This window comes from Lepisosteus platostomus, chromosome 7, assembly GCF_059453375.1.
Source record: "Lepisosteus platostomus isolate fLepPlt1 chromosome 7, fLepPlt1.hap1, whole genome shotgun sequence".
Lineage (NCBI taxonomy): Eukaryota > Metazoa > Chordata > Actinopteri > Semionotiformes > Lepisosteidae > Lepisosteus > Lepisosteus platostomus.
Window position 1 is genome coordinate 64,222,250 of NC_142617.1, and position 25,856 is coordinate 64,248,105.

The following is a 25,856-nucleotide window of genomic DNA, read 5'->3' on the forward strand; positions in this document are numbered from 1 at the left end:
CCCATTACCTGTAAAGCACTTTGAGTGCTTTAAAAGCACCCAAAAGTGCTATATACGTGTAAGGAATTATTATTATTATTTATCTACCTTCTAGTGCCATTTTCAGCACTTAAATGTGTCATGAAAAGGCATTATACTGACCGTAGTGTTTCTGTCATTCAGTTACAGTATATTTTGCATATAATAATAATAATAATAATAATAATATCTAAATTGAAATTGTGTTTTATGTGTAATATTCATAATCGTGTGATTATGTCCTTGTAATTACAATTTCCGAAAGCATTTCATAAAAATATTTGCATTTCAGGGAAAACACAAGCACATGAACCGCATCATTCGGGAGTTACGCTCTCACTCAGCAGATGGCGCTGCTGGGCGGAATGAGAGTCCGATGCAGTTTCATGCACACTTCTTCGTCACCCGCTTTGCGCGATTGATGTTATTAGAGAGCTGTAAGGAGGAGGCCTGCTTTCTATATCGAACCTTTGTCAGTTTATATAGGGGCACTGTATTGTCACATAAGGGTATGTACCCTATCTGAGGCATTTAATGTTATTTATGTTATGTTATTACATGTTACTGTTATTGCTATTGTGTAACTGTCTATTGTCTTATCTTCTGTCCTATTTATATACTGCACCTGAGTGACTAATGAGAAACACTTTTCATTATACTATGCACCTGTGTAAGTTTAATGACAATAAAGTTGAATTGAATTGAATTGAATTGAATTAATCTAACCTCAAAATGCATGAACACGCAGAGGTTGACATACAAAACCAAGTACCTAAAACTTTTTTCTGTGCTTATCTTTCTATTTCTAGAATCTGGTAAAAACCCGGATTGCTAATGTTATACTAGGAAAAACATAGTATACTAACAGCATGTTGGATTTATACTTTATAGATGTTATCCATGTACATAATTCAGTAATGTAGCTTGCTGAACATATTTTGTCCATATATTTTTCTGTGTAAGACCTCCTGGATTTATAAGGTAAGCAATCACTTTATTGGCCATATACAATTTCTTGTAGTAGGAATTTGTCTTTTTGCATATGCCAAGTTGGTCTCCATGAGTACAAAGGGCCTTGCTCAGGGGCCCAACAGAGTAGGATTTCTCTGCCAGTGATGGGATACGAACCGGCAACCTTCCAGCCACAGGTGCAGATCCTTAGCCACAGAGCCACCTCTGCTGAGCGCAAGCCTGCTCCACCCCTAGTTGACACGTAATACTGCCCGTTAGGATTCCAATTCTTTTGTTATTAAGATGTCTCTATTTTGCACTTCCACCTGTCCATTTTTTAATGCTTCTTCCAATTCAGTGTTGCCGGGAGCTGCAGCCTTTCTCTGCAAGCAACAGGCACAAGGCAGGGTATAGCCCAGATGCGAGGCCGGTCTGTCACAGGGCTTATATGCAAACAACAGGGCCAGTTTTGGTACAAGCCAATTAACATGCCAGTTCGTTTTTGGACTGGGGAGGAAACCGGAGCGTCCTGAGAAAACAAACACACTGGGGAAGAACAAAAGAATGAAATACAGAGAGCACCAGAATTGCACCCTGGAGCCCAGCACTATGAGGCAGTAATGCTAACCACTGCACCACTGTGCCACCCGTTCTGCATTTATCACAGTGATTGGATTTGTTAATGAGGAACAGAGATGTAGGAAATTCTTTCTATAAGTCATAGTTAGATGTGTAGGCTAAAGCACATTAGCTCAATTATCTGTTCATGTACTACAATGCATTCAGGAAGAGGCCAGAATATTCTCGTTCTAAAGTGCTGATGGGTCCATGAGATTATAAAACTGAGAAAGGTCATTTTTCATAAACCTGCAGATACATTCTGAAATGCTTGACCAAACAGTTGTAATTTCTCTTCTTTTTTGTGGGTCCCAGCTGACTTGATTTATTGCATCACCCCTACAACTTAACCACATGTAAGACAATTCCATAATCTTGCAAAGATGTAAGCCTTGAGTCTGTATTTGTGACAGTAGAAGAGGAGAGAAGAGAACTGCCCTTTGTATCCAGACCGACACCTGAGCAACTTGAGTGTATTCACTGAGACTCATATGAGTCTGATCCTCTGTCTTCCACAGAGACCGTTCCTCATGACCCCCTATGTCATGTACATAAGTGAGCCGCTGATGAACGTTATGTAGTGGAGAGGTTGTCACGAGAGCCAGTTCTGACTCCCCTGAAATGCGTTGTTTAAAGACCCTATGTGTGACGGTATAATCCAGAAGTGTCTGGAGAAGCACATCAGGGAAGAGACAGCAAGGTTAGGGCGGGTCGATGGTGGTGATCCGGTGCACAAGGAAAGGCCGAGGCGACAAATCCAGTAAAGTCCCGAGGGATAATTAAAGCACAGTCCAATGTCCATTGCCGGGAGGTCCATCCGAGACGAACACAGGAACAGGGAAGTAGGAACACGGAAGGTTAAAACCCTAACGGGGCAAAGTGCTCCGAGCCCCAGACTCAGAGGTCAGGACGTCTGGGGTTAAGGCCTTGCCCTCGGACAAGGGAAAGGATGAGACACAGGTGAAACTACTACAGAAGAGGGTAGGAGCGCTCTGTAGAGGAGGGATAATGACCATGACAGAGGTGGGTCAAAGTCTTCCAGGTTGTGGAGACCTAAGGGAGGTGTATCAGCCAGTTGAACCTCTGAACTAACACAGACAATTGACTACAATGGGAGATCAAGAAAATGTACACTGTATTACTGAGTTGTGTTCTGCTAGTTTAAAGTATCATTATGGTTGATTCTCTACTGTTTTAATTATAGGTAAAAAAAATGCAGGAATGTTGATATGATTTCAAAACTCCTGTGTGATAAAAATGCTTATAACTCAATCAAATGCAAGGTTACTGAGCCAAATTATGTGTATTTTCTTCTCAGGTTTGGTGCCCAGTGAAATGTGCATGATAATGAGCCAAATGCTTACATACAGGACAAATTGTGTAATGTACATGAATGCAAGAAAAAACATAACAAGAAAAGAGGAATCCAAAAGAGCCAGATTTCGCTTCAGGTTGTTAACACAACTCTACTTCAGCTGGTTGATCATGCTAGAAGAAATTCTATGATGAAATACATTTATTTTCTAAATCTGAGTCATTTGTCATTGCTTAACTTCATTTGCATCCGTTTTTGGAGTAAACATTATTATTTAGCCACGAATAACTTTGATAAGTGACTTTTAGTCTCAGTTGTCCTGCTAATAATAGTTAACCTAGAGGCTTGAGAGGACTGGTATACATTGCTTTTCTGTTTAGGTGGGTGGATGAGGGAATGTAGAGAGGCTGCTTGTGTTGTGTGTGCTGTGATGGACTGCAGGCAGAGGTGTTGAGTTTCTCATTTAATATTCTCGCAGTTAACTGAGCTCCCGGCTGACGAGTGACTGCTGTTCCCAGTGGCATCAATTATGAAAGAGAAGGTTATTGTTCATCTGTGGCTGACAGTAACACAGGACTGAAGGCCTACGAAGGGGGGTCCTTTCACTGACATTGCTCAAGTTTCAGGTCCTGTAGACTGCATGCAGACACTAGAAATAGACGACTCCTGTGTCACATTGAAGGGCCTGATTGTCTCATCCCTTCTGTCAAGGAGATGTGGTTGTGCCCTGTCTGCTCTGGCCGTTCGTTCACTTCCTTTTTGTGTAAAACAATCTTCCAAGCAAGCTGTCCAAAGTTAAAGACAGAAACCCCAGTGAGAGACAGGCGCAGCTGAAAGTGAACCAGCGATGGAAGTTGGAGCACAGCAATACATACATATTTAAAGAGCCTCTAATTAAAAGCTTCCAGATTTTCAGCTCTTTCACTTTTGTTGTTTTATGTTGTTTTCATTTGCAATTTTAGGAGCACAAAAACTTGCATGTCCTCAAGGCACTCTCAGAATATTCGGCAAACCCACTGAGCGATAACTGACCATCACAAGTCCTCCAAAACATAAGTTATCATAATGGGAATTCTGGGGACACAAACGAACAGAGCACCAATAAGACTCAGCTGCAGAACCTCTGCCTCAACAATTTTTACACAATCCTTGATTTTCATTTACAAAGAACAACAATATAATGATAACGTGAGTGTAGAATTGTCATTTTCTGCAGCTGAGTGAAAATCAGAAGAAGATATTTTGCATGCATCTTTGGTTTAAGAGCATGAAGAGTATTATAGGTGTAAAATTTCAGAGGGAGCTGGGAGAAATAAATGAATGAAGTAAGGTTATGGAAAGGAGAAAAATGAGAAGACCAGAACAAGAATGAGATAGTGGCAGAAGGAGATGGTGTTCCCAAACTCCTGTCAGCTTCACAGCAAAGATTCGTGTCCCTGCTGCGTGAGATGGAGAACTGCCTCAAAACAGCCCCTGGTCTCCTCTCCTCTCCCACATAGGCTCTCTCCCTTCCCAATGTTTCCTACAGAGCCAGGTGGCACATGAAGGCATGCTGGCACTGAAACCTGAGGCTACAGCCTTTGTGCTTCCAGCAACAACTCAGACACCAGAGGAGGGAGTAAGAGAGAGGTAGAGAGAGCGAAAGTCCTTCATCACAGACAGTGATCTGATGCTGTTGTTGCTGCACATCGCCAGCCTAAAAGGTAAAACTTTCAGTGGGTAGTTTGGAGATACAAATTTGAGGTCAATTCCCAGTAGAGACAGACAAAGGAAAATTATGCTGTGATCAGAAAGAAGACTCATCCTGGGCTGTAAGTATGTCATCTTTCTTGGCAGTTATGATTGCCTAGTTTGATGAGTGTACAAAATTAGCTGAGTAATATTCAGAAAACAGGTGCCTTTTGGTAATATGACTCAGCTAATAACAAGTACTGACTTTGTTTTAACTGATGCAAAACATTTCTGAGAGGAAATTATGGATTTAAAATAAATTGACTGATTTTTAATCTTGAAAGCAAAGTAAAACATTTAACACCAATGTTCTGTGTGCTTGTCAGCTTATCTCTTGAATAATAAATAGCTGATCAGATAATCAAGTGATGTTAACAGCACATGAAATACTGTACTAGTGATTGTTAACACAAGGAGTTGTATTGTGTTTTTTCTTTTACACAAGGAAGTTGTTGGTTTGTAGCAGTAAAAGCACTGAAAATCAAATTGAATTACATTAATGCTCTTGTTATGAAACATTTTAATGTGCTGTATGTCTGTGTATCTGGAATGGGAGTTAACATATTATAATGCTGTCTGCTCACTGTGCAACAGAACCCTGTATTCCCTGTGTGCGTCTCAGTCAGCTCCTGGAGGAAATGCGTTCCAGGTGGAGTGTAGGGGCAGGAATGTGACATTCCCTGGAGTGACCTACAGGTGAAGGTGTTGGGAGATCTCGGGGCAGCATGGCTGTGCTTCTTGTGGTGTTGGTGGTCGTCCTCGTCAGAGCCCCAAAGGCTTGCGAAGGTGAGGAAGCCAGTGGGTGTTGCTCTTTCTTTGGTTCATTGGCTGCCTAAGGCTTTGACATGCTTGGAATAAGAAACATTTAGGAGGAATGCTTTACTAACAGTGTATCTTCCCAGAGCCATTAATATATGTGTCTCCCACGGTAACAGTTACTTTCTGTTTGGAGGGACAAATTTCCAAGTTTGGACAATTCTCATCCCCTCTGATAGCTGGTGTGTGGTGAGCATACTGGTGCACTTTGGGTGCCGTTACATCATCCAGCTGGGGGGTACACATTGGTGGAGGCGAGTCTCCACTGCCTGTGAAGCACTTGGAGTGGAGTGTCCAAAAAAGCTCTATGTAAGTATCATTATTCATCTCTTCTGCAGGCGAGAAAGCAGTCCAGCCAGCAGGCGTGCTGAAGGAACTGGTGTCACTCTGGCGGAGAGGGGGAGCGTGGGACCCTCGGAGAGAGCAACCCCCACCGGCCAGGACGAAAGGACAGCGGGTCCAAACGGTGGTCAGAAACATCATGGGGGGTCTCCAGACCTTGGGCATCCTGCCCAGGAAGGGCGTGAGCCTGCCGACCCTCCTCTCCGCCTCCAGCAAAACTCTGGACAGGAACCGTCTCTCGGGATTCCTGTACAACATTTCGATGTACCTGCAGGGGGCGGGCGGAGAGCCGGGGGCTGATCCCTACCCCTCTGATCAGGAGCAGTTCTGGGAGAATGTGTTCTACTCCCTCATGCAGCCAGAAGGGGGCGCAACGTTTGGACAGTGGGAGGGGAAAGTGCCACCCAGACCCAGTTTCAGGGTCCGTGATCTCTTCCTGTCCGTAAGGGGCAGTCGGCACTGGGATGGGCTGCTGGGGCTGATTCAGACCATACTAAGCCTTTCTGAGAGGCAGCCACAGTGGCGCTTGCTCAGCTTTCTCAAGCAGAACTGGGAGACCATCAGCGCCCTGCTGGAGACCATCCTCCACGTGCTTGTTAGCGGAACGTACGGGCAGGCCAGCGCGGGAATCCAGGGATTCATTTGCCTGTTAAAGGGAAGCAACGACTGCGGTTTCGACCTCGGCTGGCTGCAACAGCTCATCAGCTTTCTGGAGGCCCGGAACTGGAGGCCAGTTGTCAATTTCCATCCAGGAGTGGCGAACGGGGGTCAGCAAGGGGGCGATCCTCCCTTGGGGCGCCTCAAGCCTTTCAGTATGCTCCCCGGGGCCTTCCAAGATGAGAATCTGTTCACCAACCAGACACAGTCCAGTTCGCCCAGTCCCAGCGGGCTGAGCTCAGTGCAGACACTCCTCCTCCAAGCGCTATCAAGGCCCAGTTCGGGACAAAGAACAGGGCAATCTCAGGAGCCAGGCCCAGTCCTGCTCCAGGGATTGGATAATCTCCGACACGGGCTTCTGCACCGGCTGGGCAGCAGTGTGTATGGCAGCCTACGGAGGAAGGTGTCCAGGGTGACTGGGGCATTGCTGGAGGACGTGTCCAGTGTGGTTGGCATGCCACAGGTGGACCGCGAGGGCAAGTGCTCAGTGGGCAAGTCCTTTGTTCTGTTCTTAGCTCGTGTGGCTTAGCTCTATCGAAATTAACAAGATGCATCATAAGAGGCATGAATTCCCCTGAGCATTCTGTTCAAATAGCAGGGGGAATTCATTTAATGCCTGTGTTCAATAGAATTAAATATGGCCTCAAGACTGTTATCCCATTGCTTTATGCAGATGTTGCTCTTGTCACACATTAAGCCCCGGAAATTAATGAGAAAGGAAAATCAATTTCATCTCTTTGGATTGTTAGATCCGCTTTGACTAGCAGAGTTATTGTGTGATCAATAAGAAGAAATTCTATTCCACAGCTCAACTAATCTCTGATTCATTTTCAGCAGGGTCAGAAACACTATACCCCTTCTATTGTGTGTATAGCTATGCGGTTACTTTGACTCCAATTGTTGTTTTACAAATTGGAGTCGCACTTCATTTTTCCACTCTTTGGCTTTTAGCCTTAACTTGCTCCAGGTCATGCATGTTCGGCTCTAGTTCACGCAATGTCGTTGGCTGTTAACGTAAAAAAATGTTTGTGTTTTTCAGGTGACCTAAGACAGCTTATTCTGTGGTAAGTTTTAAGTTTTAACTTGCTGTAGTAGAGGGAAGTTTGTGGTTGTCCACTAAGGGATGATTTTCCTGAAGGTACAAAACTGTTTTGTTTTGTTATCTATAAAAAAAAACATTTAAAACTATTTTTAAAAAAGCTCAAAATGTTCCTACAGTCCTACAGAAGGAGTTCAGTATAGTTCAGTATAGAATGCAAACCTGGTTTAGATGTGTAGCTCAAGGTTTCCTTTGTGATGTTTTGTGATGATGGTGCCCTGAGAGTCTGCCCCCTTGTCTGTTTTGTACAGGGGCATCAGGCACAACCTCACCTGGAACACAAAGGATCTGGGTTTCAGTTCTCAGTATCCTCCCAGCAGGCCTTATCTCATGCCCTGCAGCTCTTCCAAGGAGAGGGGCACAGTCAGGAGCTTCAGCCGGCCAGCAGCTCCACGCAGGTCCAGGGGCATACCGCTCAGCCCAGAGCCCCAAAACAACGACCATGACCAGGCGGCGGCTCACTACCCCCCACCCACAGAGATCCTAGAGGCAGCCTGTAACGAGTCCATCCCTGGGCTGACGGGAGTGTCGAACTTCACAGTCTTCCTCTACTGTAACCTCTTCGACAGAACCGAGGAAGGTTTGGACACGCATGCAGGCCATGAGGGGCTGGACCTGCGTGCCACCTGCTCAGACGCTGCTTGGTACCTCTCGGCCGCCGAGGCAGACTTCCTGTGGGTTCACGTGTGCAGTGAGTTCTTTGCCCATGAGTTTAACAACACAGTCTGTGCCAACTCCTCCTTCTGGGTGGAACGTGCCCACCAGGTAAGAAGATACATCCCCTGTCAATGAAAATACCCACTACACTGATTTTGTATTGTATTTGTATTTGTATCTACGCCTTTTGTATTGATTGCCAAACTTCACTGAAATGCAATATACTGGGAATATGTAATATATTATGATGATGGAAGTCACAAGGAAATAGCTCAAAGTAAATCAATAACTTATTTTCTACCTGACAAATGTTACCAATAACAACTTCTTCTGTTTGTGTTTTGTCAGGCGGCTGTGACAAAGGAGTACCTCTTTCTCAATCAGTCCAGCATTGACAGCCTGTGTGTGCAGCTTTCCAGTGATGCCAGTGGAAGTCCAGACACCAGTGCCAGTGAGGATTGCTTTGTGCAGCTGGGGGCTGGATCCCTGAGCGCCCAGAACTTTAGTAGATGCTTTCTGCCCAACGGCTCGTCTTTGATTGCAGCTCTCTGTGGCACTGACGCCTCTCTCCCGCCCCAGGGAGGCAGCTGGGCGGCAGAGTACTGCTCGCGAGTGCACCAGAATTCCTCCCGTTTCAACCTCACAGAGGAGACTTGTGAATACCAGAAATGGGAGCCGGGGTCGTTTAGAAACATCACCCTCCTGGAGCTGTGCCGGGGATCCAAGGGATTGAGGGAGCACATCTGCCACAACGTGTCCGTCTATCGTCAGCTTGTGTCATTTCCCTGGCTGGTAGATTACTGCACTAACGTGGGAGTGAACCCAGGAGACGGCAAGTGCTTCCTGCAACAGATCCTGGACATGCTCCCTGCACCGTATGATATTGACACTTCCCAAATATGTGTAAATCCCACTCCCTTCATCCTGGACGCTATCAGTAGGCTGAACCAGTGCGAGGGCCGTGGTGATGACCGTGTGAGCTGGCTGGGGGCAGTGAGCTACGTGCTCCGAGCGCTGGACTTTGTAGTAGGGCTGTCGGCGGGACTGGAAGAGGGAGAGAGGGAGGTACACCGGGGCTTAGGTCAGGCCATCCTGCTCTCCAGTCTGCTTGACAACACCTCTTTCTGGGCCACCCTTCGCCCCAATGCCTCCCTGAGTATGCTCCAGACTGTGGGCGTCTTTCTCGGGAAAGAGCAAAACCATTCCCTGAAGGAGGACCTTCTCAGCTGCTTTAGCGTAAGTGTGTCCAGCCCACAACCTACCCTGCAGAGCTCTGAGCTCCTCGTTTAAGTAGCTCAATGGTTTTTGGATCTTTTTGTTCATAAAGGTGACAAAGAGCTCTTTGACTTTTCTATTTCAAGGTCTTCAAGTTTAAGAATCAGTGCTTAGTCCAGTGTAATGTGTCGCTTGGGCTGGCCTGCATGGCTTTGCACTAATGTCACTGTGCTTGAGCCCTGGTGTTGTGTGATGTGGTTGTGTTGTACACAGTGCACAGTCTTGGCAGTTGTCTGAAAACTCTTACTCTCTTCTCTCCTTTCCTGTAAGCCTGTATTGTGGGACCTCATCCAGAGGGAAGACAATTCCTCTGCCCTCAGAGTCATCTTCCAGGTATCTTAGCCTACCCGTCTGTGTCGGATATTCTGTGCATATTTGCCTTCCTACCTGTTTCACCAGAAGATGCCTTTGCAAAATACGATACTGTCAGACATTTATCAAACACAATCTTTTCTCATATCAGCATCTATAATTAAGCAATAATACGTGATCATACATTTGAGAAAAGCCTGTGCAAAAGTTCTTGCAGCTCTGTGGTTTTGCCATGTTCATGTCAATCAGAACTTGTTTTTTAGCTTTACAGTCTATTCACTCAATCAGCATTACACATTTTTCACAGCTCAGTGGAAATATGTCACTCATTTGTCTTTCATTACCTTCGTTCAGTATTTGTTACATACTGAAACAACTATACCTGAAGATTAACAGTCTTGGACAGTTGCATCCCAGTGTGGTGATGAGCATGTCGATCTATAGGATAATAAGGACTCTTTGTGTGTGTCCAGGAGTACCTGCAGATGCCACAGGAAAGCATCCGCACTCTGCTGATGTCGGCTGAAAACGATGCAGTCAAGAGATTCCTGTCCCATATGCACCAGAGCTGGAACCAGCTGCAGGTTCAGACCATTCAGGTACACGTGAGAAACAATACAGTGACAGTAACGTCATTTCTAAAAAACTAGGAGCAAGATAACTGAATTAGAGAATCTAGAATGTTGTGAGTTTGAAACCTGACATCATACCAATTACCTGCTCCTTGTCAAAGATGTGCAGCCTTCAGTCCTCATTGTTATAATGAAAATGCCCCACTAGATACTTGAGAATGGAGTTTAAAAGAGTTCTAGGAGTGTTAGTTGTAAGTGGTGTGGAGCTATCTGAGGTTTTGAGAATAATGCATCCTGTGTTGACCTCTGACCTCTCACGGCTGCCTCAGGTCTCAGAGAGGGAGCAGCAGGCCATGGAGACAATGGCCTCCGCCTTCATCCACAAGTTCCCGCGTGTCACCCCTGACCTCTTTGTTGACCTCTCCCAGTTCATCCCGTTCATGTCCATCTCTGACATCATGAGCTTCCCAGCTTCCCTTCTGGTCAACGACAGTGTGTGAGTGAAGGCCTTGCGTTTGGTGAACATAAGCAGGTGTTTGAATGTAGGTGTGAAGGCTGTGATGGGTTTAATTGATTAAGACCTAGTGGCAGTAGTTTTAATAAAGCTTGTCCTCACTGTCGCTTCCAGTACTACTGTATGTGTTAGACAGTCAAGATGGATTGAAATTAAAGATAACAGCTTTGGAAAAAAATGTGATGTATAGCATAATTGTTTTGCTGGACTTTAACAGAGAGATCTTGCCATAGGACCTTAATACTGATTATACTGTATTAATGTTATATTAAATGGATTCTCATTGTATCTAAATCCACAGATTACAAAACTATATAGTTACTTCAGCGATCACGTTTTTTCCTGGGTATGTGATTCTTACAATATATTAACACTCTGTCTGTCAGTGATCGGCAATACAAGGAGTTGTGGATAACATTGCACTGCTGTGCTTTTGAAGTATCAGGTAATCGTGACGTTGCTTTACAATCACATTTTCCCATGGTGTTGCAGGCTGACGGCGATCCGTGATCACAGCCCTGAGATGAAGTCTCCCCAGAAACGAGCTTTTGTCAAGAGGCTGCTGCAGTCTAACGTCTTGGGGGATGTCCCAGCATGGCCCCCCTACTTCCTGAGCTCCATCATGCCACTCTTACCCCACCTGCCCCTCTGCCACTTCCAGCAGCTCACTGCCCAGCAGGTCAGGAAAGACAGGCCGAGACAGGGCTTCCAATTTCCTACAGGCCCAGAAACACAATTGAAAACCCACTGCGAATGCTGGAAAGAAAATGTTTCATTTTGTGTCATTTTCAGTGCTCACAAGGCCAAAACAGGATTGCTTTCTGCAACATCAATAAGAATCAGTGCAGTGTTCATCAAAGCCTGTATTCACAGTCTATTTGCCTTTAAAGATTTAATGTTTTTTTTTTGCAAAACTCTTCATTGTGAATGATCTGGAGGGAGCAGACAGGTTTTTAGATGTCTGTCAGTACATGAAATAATTTTTCTTGAGATTAGGGAAAGCCTGCCTTTTTCCTTGGCAACTCCAAATCTGGTATACAAGTGAAACACATAAACAGATAAAAGGACCCTTCAAATCTCAAGGGCCAATGATGGTCATTTCAGCACTAATCTGACAGGCCAGTACAGCAATTGTAAAACAAAGTGTGTTTAAACCTCCGAGTGTAGCCGCGAAAAAAAGACACTTGCTCCGAATAGCCCAAAAAATGGCATTGTTTTGTTTGTTGGCAGCTGAGCCCCCTGGTAGAGGTGCTGGGGAACAGCAGTCTGGATGCCACAAGGGGGCGCCACCTCTTGCGCACAGTCTTCAACGAGAAGAGGAATCTGACCAGCGAGGATGTGAAAAGGTTTGGGTACAGACAGAACAGACTGTACAGAGCTCTGCTCTTATGTAGCTTCTGCCCTGCTTCTGATTTCATTTCAGTCTACAGTGTTACTGAATCATCACTGTTCCCTCCTTCAGTCGATTATGCAGTAGTGCTGGTGACAGAGCTGTTCTCCAGTGTGTTGCACTGTATTCCTCTAACCCTGCACCTCTCTGCGGCAGGCTTGGGGTGCTGGTGTGCTACATGAGCCCAGAAGAGCTGCGACCCCTCTTGCCCACCCAGCCCCTGGCCCGTACCCTGAGGGAGCGCCTGGCTCTGTGTATTTCTGAGGGGCTCACTAGCGCCTCCGGCAGGGTGAGAGAAGAGGTTCATAGTCTCCGTCTCTGCATTCATGTGTCCTGAGGCTGTCAAAATCCCTTCCCATTGTTACTACTGCCCGTAGCTCCACCTTGTCTGTCTCGTCACTTCTTTTCATCTGTTTTTTCCATCCTTCCCCGCCACTGCCCTTCCTCATTTTCCGCAGTTTGTTTCGAATTTTTCAAGACGTCTGTACGAGCTGACCTCCTCCGCTGCCTCTCTCCTCCAGCTGTCACACTGGCTGGCTTTGGCTCTTCAGCAGCTGAGCGCCAGCAGCCTCCCCCCGGCGGAGCTGGCTTCCCTGCGGGGTCTGCTGCCCCAGCTGGGAGCCTCTTTCCTGCGGCCGCTCCCTGTGACTCAGGTGCTTGACCTTGTGGGTCAGCCGGGGCTCCGGCCCTTCCCCCCAGCACAGGTAAGCCCGCAGCTTACATTGGGTAGGCCAGCAACTCCATCTCTTGAGATGCTGCACGTCTCTCCCTCTGCACTCCAGATAGAATTATCAATTCAACAGAGAATACTACTATGTGTGCGGGAGCAGTTTTGTTTTCATGCTGCCAGAGCTATTCTTTCTAGACATTTATGGCTGATTTTAATTCCATGTCTCGCTTATTTATTATTATTTGCAGGCCTATCAGGTACTGGGCGAAATAACGCAGAAGATAAATGTGAGTATTTACTCATTCTGTTGGGTCCGTCTTCGTTGCGTTTCTCGTGGTGCCCTGGCGGCTGCTGACCGGGGGCCCCTGCTCTGTGTCCCCAGCTCTCTGCGGCCGGCCTGTGCAGCCTCCGGCCCCTGCTCCCGGGGATCAGCCCCCTCGCTCTGCGATCCCTGGCCGGCCGGGGCTTCCCCGGGGAGGAGTCCTGCCTCTGCCAGGGCTCCCTGCTGTCCGAGCTTGGCCCTGCCCTCAGAGCCCTGCTGCTGGACTCGCTGCCGGTGCGCTCCCCGCCTGCCTGTCTCGCACCGCTCTGTCGCCACGCCGCGTTCCTCACCTTCCCCTGCCCCCCTGCCCCCCTGCCCCCTGCCCGAGGAGACCGCTTTCTTTGCCGATCGATCGGCATTTATGATTTGTGTGTGTTTTTTGTAATACTGTATCTACTCCTGGCACAGAACTGAATTAAATCAGTTCGCCGTAATGAGCAATTTCAGCCCCCGAGTAAGCTACAGTGCAGGAGCAACACAGCTTTGTAAAGTTTCAGAAACCATTTGTGATTTTACTATGTCTATTGCATGGCTTATTTCCATGTTTCTCACACCTAGTACCATGCTTTACCTCGCTGTGCTTTCACAGTGATCTCACTGCCTCAACTCCATTTACTCCATACGTACCGGAGTATACCATAGTAAACCGTCTTTTTACTGCGCATACTCGGTAGCCAAAAGCCTGCTGCCTGTGCTGGCAGGTCCTGGGCAACGTTTACGAGAGCCTGTCCCCGTGGTCTCGCTGCCTCGTGCCTCTCCTGCCCCTGAGGAAGCTGCCTCTGGAAGGAGCTGCAGTCCTGAGAGACGTTAACCTCTACAGACAACTGCCCTGGTCCTCACAGCAGGTGGGTCTGTCAACCCCAGCCCCTCTAATCTGATGCCTTGTCCCATGGGTTTGCAAGAGGGTGGTTTCTGAGAACCGGATCTGCTGGTGTGGTTGACAAGAGCAGCTAGACCACTATTCCTTGCACTGGCACTATGTGAGATGCCAACCTATCAATGTCACAGCACTCTCTTGCAGACTGATGTCAGCAGCTTGATCTCAAGCCACTGTGAGATCTGAATGGCATTTGAACCCTTGGTTTTTAGTGATATTTGAATGGTGACTGAATTGTCCTCTAGTGCCTAACTCTTCTCATCACATTTTCTGACAAAATGATTGCAGTGGATTGTAGGTTTGAAGAGTGAAATGCTTACCATAATTTTGCTACAAGAGACATGCTTAAAAGATCCACCCTGCCCTCCCTTTCTGTTCTCAGGCTCAGTTCCTTTTCAAAAAGATCCTTCAGACTACTAATATCACAGGAGCGACCATCGCGTAAGTAAAGCCTTCTGTCTCCACCAGGTTTTGGCCAGTGTCGGTGTCAATACAGGGATCTCTCAACTAGAGGACCTCGCTGCCTGTAAATCATATTCCTTCTGTTGAGTTTGTCCTCTAATTCCTCTAGTAGGCAAGAAGTGTTTCTGTGCTGTATGTTGTTCTTTGTAATAGAAGTACAATTGCAGTAGATGCAGTGAATGTAGCAGTCAGAGTTGTTGGGCAAACACGTATATAATTACCTTGTTTGCGTGGGTCATGAAACCCTCCAAAAGATTCAGTCCGTTTTTGTTCTTGGTTTGCTGTGACCCGACTCCTGAATGACCTTGGATGTTTTACATTTTTACAGAGGAACACAGGTCCTGAGTGTGTCAGTGTGTGGTATTCTGTGTTGTCCTCTCTGTTGCATCTCTGTGACAACATTTGCCTTTAGAAACCTGGGTCGCATTGCTGGTGGGATGAGCTGTGACTGGCTCAGGCTCTGGGCCAATCAGTCAGATTTTTCAGAACTGCTGCAACTGGTCAGTGGGCTCCCAGGAGGCGTGAGACCAGCTCTGGTAAGAAGTACTGAGACAGTCAAGTAGTCATAAAATTAAATGTACTTATACACCCGGCTCTTTACAGCATCCTTCACCAAAACCTTTTACAACATAAATCACCTGCACTGTTTAATGGCTTTACATCTTATTAGCAAATAACTGCTCATCTATAGTTTATTTATTTTGGTACTGTTGCCTAAATTCCAGTTCACATTAAAATGTTATTATGCTGAATAGATCAAAGACACTTTCAAAATCCTTTCAAAATTCTTTTCATATTTCCTTTAAGACTTACTTTTTGTAAATGCAAGTGTTTCATTAAGGCTTAATTTTTGTAAATACGAGTACCTACTTTACATTTTACTCAGAGATATCTGATTATCATCATCCAGGCGGCACTTTGCTAAATGCCTTCAAAGCTCTGCTTTGTAGAAATTGTTGCTGATAGCTCCTTATTTTCTGTGATTCTTCAGGTTTAAAAAGGCTTCAGTTTTTACAAAGCCAGGCAATAGCAGTCAGGCTTCACGGCAGTGCTTAATTTAGATGCACCCACAGGGAGATGCCATTGTAGCTTTGTCATCTCATATTTTTCAATCATCTTTGTGTCCTAGAGAAAATGTGTCATTGAGGAGCTTCTGAAAAGACCAGAAACGGATCTGCGCATCCTGTCCCCGGAGTTCTCTTCCAGCTTACCGTAAGGAAGGATGCCTTTTTTCACTAACTGCCAAGCATTTTAATGATCAGAAACTCTGGCTATCCTACAATCTATCTGTAAACTTTGTTCAGCACACCACACAAGTGCACACGTGACGGCAGCTATAGTGCACCAGTACACTCACCACACACCAGCTCTCAGTGGGGAGGAGAGCAGAGTGATGAAGCCAGTTCAGAGATGAGGATTATGGCCATGATTTGTAAAGGCCAATGGGAAATTCAGCCAGGATGCTGGGGTTACACCCCTACTCTCTTCGAGAAACACCCTGGGATTTTTAATGACCACAGAGAGTCAGAACCTAGGTTTTCTGTCTTATACAAAGGGAAGGACAGAGCCTTTTTACAGTATAGGGTCCCCGTCACTATACTGGGAAATTAGGAGCCACACAGACTGCAGGATGAGCGCCCCCTACTGGCCCCTCTAACACCTCTTTCAGCAGCAACCTCAGCTTTTCCAGGAGGTCTCCCATCCAGGTACTGACCAGGCTCACACCTGCTGAGCTTCAGTGGGCTGCCAGTTGTGAGATGCAGGGTGATATGGCTGCTGTCATATCATAGAATGTCTTGAGCCCTGAGCACTAGCTTACATCTGGCACATCCCTTACAGGTTTGGGCTTCCAAGTTGTCTTTGTGGTCGTGCCTCAAACAGCTTACTCCCCATTGTCAGCTGCTACATCACTGCTGTCTCCCAGGGTGAAGATGATTGAGAGTCTCTCCAACGCCTCGCTCTTGGCCATCCTGGAGCATGTCAGACAGCACTTCACTGACTTCCTCAGGCTGTCCCCCCACAAACGGACTGCCCTGGCAGAGAAGGCACTCTCTGTCCTGGTGAGTGCAGTGCTCCTTGCCTTACACTCAGAGCTCAGTGCTGGAATTTTTTAAGTTTGGGCTGTGATGTCCAATCTGATGGGTGCAATTAAATGAATTACTAATCAATACAAGATGCAGTTTGTTTGTTTCTAATCCTTCACCACATAGCACTTCATTGTGGCATTGTCTAATTATTCTAACTCACAATGTTCAATTCCAGTTCACACTTATTTATTATTATTATCTCCAAAAGGAAATGTGTTTTATAACAAAGACCCACCTGAACAATGCAACATAACCAAAAGAGAGGTCACGAGAAACTGTCCCAGACTGGATAAACGATTTCCTAGACATTTAACTCCAGACAGAAGGCACTGCACTGTTCAATAAAATCATTTAGAATGGGCCCCTTGGCAATATCCTGAGTTGCTTAACAAGCTCCTAAGTCATCTGCAAATCTGTGTGTTTTCTCTTCTAATCATTCATGTGCAAAATGTTCAGTAAAGGGGACAAGACACACACATGGTGACCCAATAGGACAGCAATGTATAGCAGATAACCACTTCCCTACTTGTACCTGTTTGTTCAAGAATCTAAAACCATGGGGGCCAGGAAGAGCAGCTCAGTTTCTCACCCTCAGGGCAGAGTGGGCCATAGTCAGCCACTCGGGCATTTGCTGTCTGTCTCCGCAGGGCATCTCCCAGGAGGGGGAAATCTCAGGGGCCTCTCTGGACCTCATGGGCCCCCTGTTCCCCTTCCTGGGCAGTGCAGTGGTGGGACAGGTGGAGAGGGGGGCACTGAGGCTGCGGCTGGACGAGCTGAAAGGGTACTGCTTGCCTCCGGAGGTGCTGCAGGAGATCGCCCGAGTCCTGACGGAGAGGGACATGCTGGGGTAAGGAAGCATCTTCCTGGATGCCCTCGTACATGTGCCATCTAGTACACAGCGCCCAGACGTGCTTTTGGAAGGGTCATTTTGCTTCTGATACAGTGTGCTGACTGGCCTCCTGCTCTGTGTTTCTCCAGAGGCAGGGAAAGGCTCTCACCAGGAGCTGTCTTTGGGCTGTTTGAGAACAATTCGGCTTTGACTACGGATTCACTAATCCGATAATACTTATAGTTAAGGTCAGCTCCTTCCCAATTACTCTCGTACAAGACAGAGAACTGTAAGTCATTAGATAGTACATCTGGCAGTGATGTGGTGTGAGAAAAAGTATTTTTTCTTCTTCAAAGATTTAGAGAACAGTAGTTCCTAATTTCTTTTGTAACAGATAATCCCAGAATAAAAATGATCCAGAATCTGTCTTTATATGTTCTAGGAAAGGGCTGTGATGTTTCTGATTTTATGTAGCTGGTGTGCTGTTAGACATAACAGTGGTGACGACACCTGTTGAGTCCCTCAACTCCTGGTGCTTAGTGATAATTCCCACATCACTGTTAGACAGTTGCTGTGGCCTTAACTGCAACCAAAATATCTATCTTGTTAGTGCTACCACTAAGTAGTAAAGTGTTCCATTTGCAGAGGGACATACAGCCAGACTGCAATATGTCAGCGCATAAACTATATCAGCTTGAACAGACATATTTTCTTTTTACAATATCTCTATGATTAGAGTAGTTCAAATAGGTAGCTGCGTCAGCATGCACAGGCTGCAAAGGAACAAGTGAAGGTTTATTCCCTGCTGAAAAGAGAAGAAAAGAAACTCAAGGTTTCGGCTGTAGAGCCTTCTTTGGCTGTGTATTTGTATTTCTTTCATGTGTTCAGCATGGAATAAACCTTTACTTGTATCTCTGTGATTAGTCTCCTTTTCCCCTTTTGTTTGGGTTTTCTGATCTGTTTTTTTGAGGATGGGAGTTCTCTTCTTTTGGTGGTCGTGACTTTTTCCTTCTTTCTTTGAACAAAAAAACAGACATTTGGGGGAAAGAAAGAAAACATAGTCTTGAGAATAAACTGTGACTGCACTGGTTACTGCTTGGGATGAGATTGTGAGTTTTTTGGGGTATAGAAAATTAGGTCCTGTGTGCCTTCTAATGCAATCAGACATTCAATGATAAAAGAAGGCCCACTAACCAGCAGCCATATAAACTTTAACAAAACCTGACCCGTGTTCCTCTTGCCCTGTTTCAGTAGTGAGCCGAGCTGCTAGATGTGTCACCAAACTGGTGCTTCTGATTTTCTCACGCTTGCCTCATCAAAGTGTCTTTGCATGCAGAGAGATAGGTTGGTGCTCACTTTCACTGTGCTGCAGTACTGAGGCAGAGCACCAGTCAGTCCGCTGTGCGTTTGTGTGTCGCAGTGAGCCGGCGCTCTGGACCCTGAAGGAGATGGAGCACGCGGGCTGGCTGCTGCTAGCTCTCTCTTCTCAAGACATCGGCACCCTGCCTGTGGTGAGGAAACTGCTGAGCCCTTAAGCCCTTATGCCTCGCCAGCCTGGAGCTGGCATCTCAATGCCCCTGTGCTTATTTCTGTCTCTTTGGAGGCTAGCAGCTTTTACAATGCATTATACAGTATATTATATAATACCTTCTGTAAGCGTGTGATTTTGGCCTTTGGTATTCCTTATTTTTATTGATGGCGGGTAGGTGCATGGTTTCAGCTTTCATTTTGTCTTTCCGTATGCTATCTCACTTTAAATTGAACACACACTTTTGTTGGTGTGTTTTAGCATGCTTGTTAAGTCTAAACAAGTTCAGACTTTCACTTTCCCCCAGTTCACTTGCAAACAGATATTACCCTGGAAAGTCAGTTTCCAGCAGTATCTGATACAACAATAAGCCAAAAAAAGCCACTGTACAGGCAGTGCTGGATTTCCCATGAGACACTGTAGGTACAGTGCCTAGGGCCTACAAAAGTATTAAGGCCTACGAAGGAGGGAAACACTAGTGACTAACGAAAAACTAGCTGAAACTACATGCTTGCGATCGACTCTAGATGCTCCAAATCAATAATCATATGCTATCTAGCGGCTCTTCTAGAAACTGAAAGTGTCGAAGTGATGGTGGTCTCGACTCGCTCCATCAATCACAAGGTTTAGCATTGGAATAGTGTAAAGTGGATCATTCAATTGGTTTTTACTCCTCTTTTTGCACATTTTGGAGTGAAAGTGCCAAGGGCTACAAACACCAAAACCCGGCCCTGTGTACAACTGCCCAGTTTTATTTCTCTGGGTCTCAACAAGCAGTAGCTGGCTTCATTGCCCTCTCCCGATACTCCCGAAAGCGAGCTGCCAGATGTGGTACAGTGTGCTGGAGCTGGGCTGTGCTGTGTGTGTCTCTCAGGACCTGCTGAGCCTCGACTCGGTGGAGCAGGTGCTGGAGAGCCTGGGGCGCTGGCAGAGCAGTGAGGTGGGCCGTGCCTGTGACGCGCCCCGAGGAGACAGGGAGAAGAGAGATGGTCTCGTTCACAGGGTTGTTGGGGGCGGGGACAGGAGAAAGAGAGGTGAGTCGCCTGCAGCTATTGCTTTAAACAGCAGAAACAGGAAGAAGTCAGGCAGGAGGCTGGGGAGATGGGGAGCTCACCTCTGTCACAGAATATTCTGAAACTGCAGCTAATGACGTAGCAGTGACCCTGGAAGTTATCAGTGGACGTGGCCACTGATGACCTACCTATTACATGTGTGGGGCTAGCATACGGCTGTTTAGGCCATGTTTGGTTGGCCAATGAGATCTGAGATCAAACCTGTGTCAATCAAACCTAAGCTGCATGTCCTCAGACTGTGAAGGAACCAAACCACATACTGAGAAAAAAATCATGGCCACAGGAGCACTTCTAAGCTCTATACAGAAGCGGCTTCCTGAGGTCATAATAAAACCCAGGCTGTGTAAGAGCTGTGGTAATTGCCATACTCCTGTGCCACTGCCATTGATAATTAGAGCAATTGATAGCTTTAGAAAATGTGACGCTTTAATACAATAATATCAGACTTAATATCTGATAAATATTGACTTGACTTAATAAGTAATATGTCAAAAGGCATGGATCGCAGTTTGTTAGCCTTCTGTATGACTGTCTTCTTGCTGGTCAACGAGGTCAGTGTGTCCCTGCTGGTCGGTTTCAGTCCGAAACCCTCTCCGACTGCTGTGTTTCGGTCACAGAGCCCATCCCAAGCTGTGCGGACATCAAGGGAACATTCCCCTCTGCCTGGAGCGCGGCCCAGCTCAGCCGGATGGAGGAGGGGGAGCTCCTGCAGTGTGTTGAAGCTCTGGGCCAGGACAGGGAGCTCAGTTCTGAGCAGCGCCGCGCAATCTGGACACGCATGAGACAGGTGAGTCGTGAAGCACAGCAACAGAGGGGGACAGACCGCTTCTTTCTTCAGATATATGACATAGTAAAACTACTTTGCTTAGGGCACGTATTTTGCATAAGTTATTACATTAGGTCTTTTTTATCACAGAATTTGTCTCTTCCATTCAGCATCGTTTCACTGGCTACTGAGGCTTTGGAGAAATGATGAATGGGTTATCTCCTTTCACATTTCAGGCATACGACCACAAAGCCATCAGGCCAGAGGAGATCTTGCAGCTGGGCTGTATAGTGACCGAGCTGAGTGAGAGGGACCTGCAGGACATTAACCTGGCCAACCTGAGGATCTTGGCCCATCTGGGAGCAATGAGAGAATGGAGTCCAAAGAAGGTTTCTTTATTCAAGCTGGCTGTTTCAGTCTTTGCTTTGGCATTTGTAACTCCTTTCTTGTAGACTCTTGTCAGAGTTAGAGTTGATGCTAAGTCCCAGGCAGCTATCAGAAACCAAGACCTTTTTATAATCAAAAATCTGTTTTTGTGTTTCGAGGATACATTTTAGACAATCCCAAACATGGATCTGGTGAAATTTTACTCCTATATTTCTGCCACACTTCCACAGAAGTGTGTGGTGGTTTTGCAGGAATCCGAATTGGCTGAGTGTTCGAAGCTATGAGAGGGGTTACACCTGTGTGAGCCTTCCAATCAGCTGGCACTTGTGTGTTTCAGATGAGGGCGGCTGCGCTGAGCTTCCTGCGCCACAGTGCGCTGAAGGTGGAGGAGCTGGGCATGGCTGAGCTGGCATCTCTGGGGCACCTGCTCTGCGGACTGACTCCTTCCGAACTGAGCCGTCTCGACCCCCAAGCTCTGAGGTCAGACAGAGGGCAGGGCACCAAAGGCACAAAGCAGTCGAGGCAGCTTAAGAGGGAACTTTTAAGTATTTCTTATGGCAAACGTGTCCTGTTCACTTTCCTACCGCTTATGAAGTCCTGGAAAGGAAAACAGAAGGCCTTGTGTTAAGGAAAAACAAAAACAAAAAATCAGCTAAATTAAAAAATCAAGCTGTGGACTAATTTATGTACTTCTCTTTGGCTTAGGTCTGCATTAGCAGTAAAATATTTATTTTATATTATATTTTTATAATGTATTTTTGTAATAATTCAAAATGGTTTGTTTTTGAGCCTGCCCCACAAATATACATTAAATTAATAAATAAACTAAACAATTATGTATGCAACGATAGTGCTGAAGTCAAACTTGACAAAAACAGAACATTTAACCTGTAGTTTCTTTAATTAACAGTTCTTGATTACCTAAATTAAAGTAAAGAGGTTTAACAATTTAGAGCATTTTGATTATTGTATTTTTAACTTAAACAGTAGTTGCTCTGAAGTGTAAAAACTACTGTTTTAACAAAGTAACTACTGTAACAAACTGTCTTTCAGCATTTTGATATCCAATATTTCTTCTATTCTGTAACATATTTTAGAACAAAATAAGAAGTTCTTCCTGTGTGTTAACAAAAATGTATTTTTATTACTTGATAAAACCAAGATTTCTTTTTGAAGCGTCCTTTAATCTTGGTGCCCTTCTTGATTACAATATTTCCAAGCACATTTTCATGTCTGATACATACTCTGCATTGCTGGGCTTTCTCTCTCCCCTTCTTGTCTGACACCCCTTCTCTCCCTCTCCCTGCCAGTGTGGCGGCCCTGTTCCTCAGAGAACTGTCCCTCCCGTGTTCAGAGCTGCAGTCCGAGTCTCTGTCCTTTCGGCTGACAAGTCCACAGGCTTTCGGGCCAGTTAGTGAGTGGGGCTCCGAGGTCTTCACTGAGATTGGGACACTGGCAGGTACAGCCTTCTCTCTCTCTTTACTGCCAGGCAGGAAATTGTCCCACTTTTCAAAGCCAACCAGTGCCTTTCGAACTGTACTGAGCAACCTGCTGCTTTACAACACAAGCTGTTTCTGTGCTCCAGGACTCGGCATTCTACTGTGAGGCTGTGTTCTAAAAAATCCTTTACTAGTTATGTAAAAATTGTAGAAAGTTGGGTTTATTTATTTGTGCTGCAGTTCCTTCTAACATGTCAGATGAATAAAAGGAAACAAACACGGAATTGAGTGACCTTTGTTTCCCCTCAGTTGGATTGCCGGACATGGTGCTGTCTTCACTGGTCAGGGAACAGATAGAGGGACTGACTCCAGCTGCCATTGCCCTGATCCCTCCCAGCAAGCTGGCTGTGAGTCACACCACACGCTACCAATCCGATTTTCAATACCTTTTCCTTTTTATTAATATTAGTGGCCATATTGTGTGAATGGAAAGCTTTCATAATGTTTAAATATTATTTGTAAATATAACTTTTTGCTGGGATTGGCTCTGGCTCCCCTGTCACCCTGAAGTGGACGAAGTGGTTAGAAATTCCAGATCTCATGATACTTTATCTCAGTAACTCAACATTCTCACCCACTAAGTTGTGATCCTGAGATAGTTTATCTCCCGATCCTGAGAGATCAGAAGCCATCGCTCACATTGTCACAGGTTAGCATTAGAATTTTCCAGATTGCAAGCGATTTTATCATAAATGATAAATATGATACACCACGATAGCCTCTTCTACAATAACGCTGTAAAAATACATGTTGGTGACAGAGCAAGTTACCTGTTTGCTTCATATAGCAAGATTTTAACACAATGAATGCTGTGCAAAGCTGACAAAAAAAAAAGCAAACAAATCCTGTAGCAGCTAGGCAGTAGCAGCCACATGTGGAACCGTTCAATAACTGTCAAAGCAGTCTGGTGCTAGACCGATAAATTTCACAAAGACGCTGCAATAGTTATCACAGGTATATGTAAAAACATACATTTTTTCTTTTAAACTGTCAGTGTGCTTCAGCACTAGGCATTTGTCATAGGATGTCTTGGTTCTGCTGTATCCACAAAATATCTAGTAGGGGAGTGTGACACTGTCAGCTCTTATTTCTTTACATTCCTCATCTACACTGCACACTGCTGGCATGCCACCTTATTCACACCCTCATTCTCCTCACTCTCTCATTCCTACTGCACTCCTCTCTTATACTCTTCTACATTCTTTCTCTTCAGCAAGACTCTTCTCTCACCCTCTTCTCTCTCAACCCAGAACTCTTCCCCATTCTCACTCTTCACTTTTTATCCAATCAACTCCAAATTAAGTAAATATCATTCTAATAAGTATATATTTAATATCTGAAACAATGCCTTTCCTGTGTAAACCAAGAAGACCTCAAGACCTCCAACTGCTTATTTTATTGATTGCGTCACGACATTGTAGATGTTTCTACACCTGACATGTTGCTGTAATAAGCTTCCAACCCACAGGAGGGTCATCAGCTGCTTGGTGAAACATGGCTTCTTAAGCCTATTACTAAGTTTAAGGACTGTTTGGCCAATTAACTCCAAAATAAGGAGACCTCATTCTGGTGAGTAATACAGTTCCCACATAATCACACATACTGTAGGTTTCCCACATCAATCACAATTACCACTTGACTGTCGTTTTGTTTGCAAAACTTTTATCTACCTTTGTCTTGGGAACGAGGGCACAGGCAAGCACATTGGAATAGTAGGAGATCCTTCAAGGTTCATGAGGCCTTGGTTTCCTGAACAGAGTGAGCTGTACAAGTTTCCTCAGGTGCCAGCTGAGAAAACAGTGGTTTCAGACTGTCCCCAGACCCTCTCTCTCCCCTCTCCTCCTCTCAGGTAGTGCTCAGTATTGTCCAGCTGTCTTGGCTGAGTCCTGAGCAGGCAGAGGCAGTGACCCAGGAGCAGTGGGAGGAATTGAGCAGCGAACAGAGACTGGCAGTGGCCTTGGCACAGTACGAAGGGGAGCTGATCCAGGAACACAGAGGTATAACACTCACACCTGGCCCTGCCTAGAAAAGGTGTCCATAGTCCTGTGAAATAAGCTGGCTTTTTGAGAACAGTGGTAGTGTTTTATTGGGAGTCCTGGAAAACTGGTTTCACTGGCCTCTTGGGTCTCTTTTAAGGCAGTGCGATAAAATAACGCTTGTACCACACTTTTTGATTTAATAAAAAACATTACATATTTTATGGGTAGACTGCAAAGAAGTGAGCTGTCAAATGTTAAGCTGGGGCTGACATCTGTGTTCTAAACACAAATGTAAATATGCCTTAAGAACATTACAGCTTAAGTGGCAGTACTATCAGCTGTTAGGCTATAATCCTACTGAACACTGTACTCATTGTAAGAGAATAAATGGTTCCATTGCATCAGCTTTGGGAAAGAGAAAATTGTGTTATATTTTTAAAAGAGATCTTAGTTACTTTTTCTTATCAGTAAGTTCTCTCAGATGATCTATTTTAAATGTAGATGTGGATCATCTAATGATAACTCTCTCTCTCCAGGGAAGAACTGGGGTCCGCCAGCACAGTCCCTCTACAGCTCCTTCGTGTGGCTCTTGTCCTTGTGTTGTATGCTACGCACTCTGTTATAAAGCACTCTATGGAAGCACTTGTAATAAGTAGTGGGAATTCTAAAATTTGTAATAAAAAAAAGATATAATATCTTTTTTTCTCTTTACTGTTCGCATTTCTAATTTCTGGTTCGGTGTTTGCATATCACAGCATTCCATGTAGATCGGGAAACTTCAAATTGCATTATCTCCATAAAAACGTTTAGAAATATTTGAGTACAACCATTCCTCTTCCCTCCATGTTTAGAACAGGAAGCCGTGTCTCTCATTTGAGGGGCAAATATTCCCATCTAGCTTGTCTTAATACATTACTTTCATACAGACATTTCATGCTAGGAACGGGTGCAGCAATTTGGTTAGCACAATCAGCACTATTAAAGACAGAAACCCCCAGATAATATCAATGCACCACTCAAATGTCATTAGGAGCTGTAGTTTGGAGTTGAGGTTAGGACTCTGGATTTTAGACCAGTGTCACAAGTTCAGAGCCCTGTTGGGATGCTGCT

General features: G+C 45.4%; 1 protein-coding gene across 1 annotated transcript; it reads left to right on the forward strand.

The window, feature by feature from the left end:
- Positions 1 to 4,121: 4,121 nt before the first annotated feature.
- On the forward strand, positions 4,122 to 25,748 carry LOC148659490 (stereocilin). The gene is made up of 30 exons (XM_088641784.1): positions 4,122 to 4,605; positions 5,228 to 5,419; positions 5,788 to 6,939; positions 7,488 to 7,512; positions 7,799 to 8,312; positions 8,553 to 9,440; positions 9,750 to 9,812; positions 10,265 to 10,390; positions 10,693 to 10,859; positions 11,370 to 11,556; positions 12,108 to 12,223; positions 12,424 to 12,556; positions 12,789 to 12,971; positions 13,186 to 13,224; positions 13,320 to 13,493; positions 13,961 to 14,104; positions 14,519 to 14,577; positions 15,011 to 15,134; positions 15,728 to 15,810; positions 16,523 to 16,658; positions 17,333 to 17,532; positions 18,935 to 19,025; positions 19,917 to 20,076; positions 20,733 to 20,902; positions 21,118 to 21,270; positions 21,606 to 21,748; positions 22,579 to 22,727; positions 23,017 to 23,114; positions 24,617 to 24,764; positions 25,283 to 25,748. The coding sequence occupies exons 2-30, from the start codon at positions 5,359 to 5,361 to the stop codon at positions 25,369 to 25,371; spliced, it is 5,775 nt and encodes a 1,924-aa protein (XP_088497910.1). The 5' UTR covers positions 4,122 to 4,605; positions 5,228 to 5,358; the 3' UTR covers positions 25,372 to 25,748.
- Positions 25,749 to 25,856: the final 108 nt, after the last annotated feature.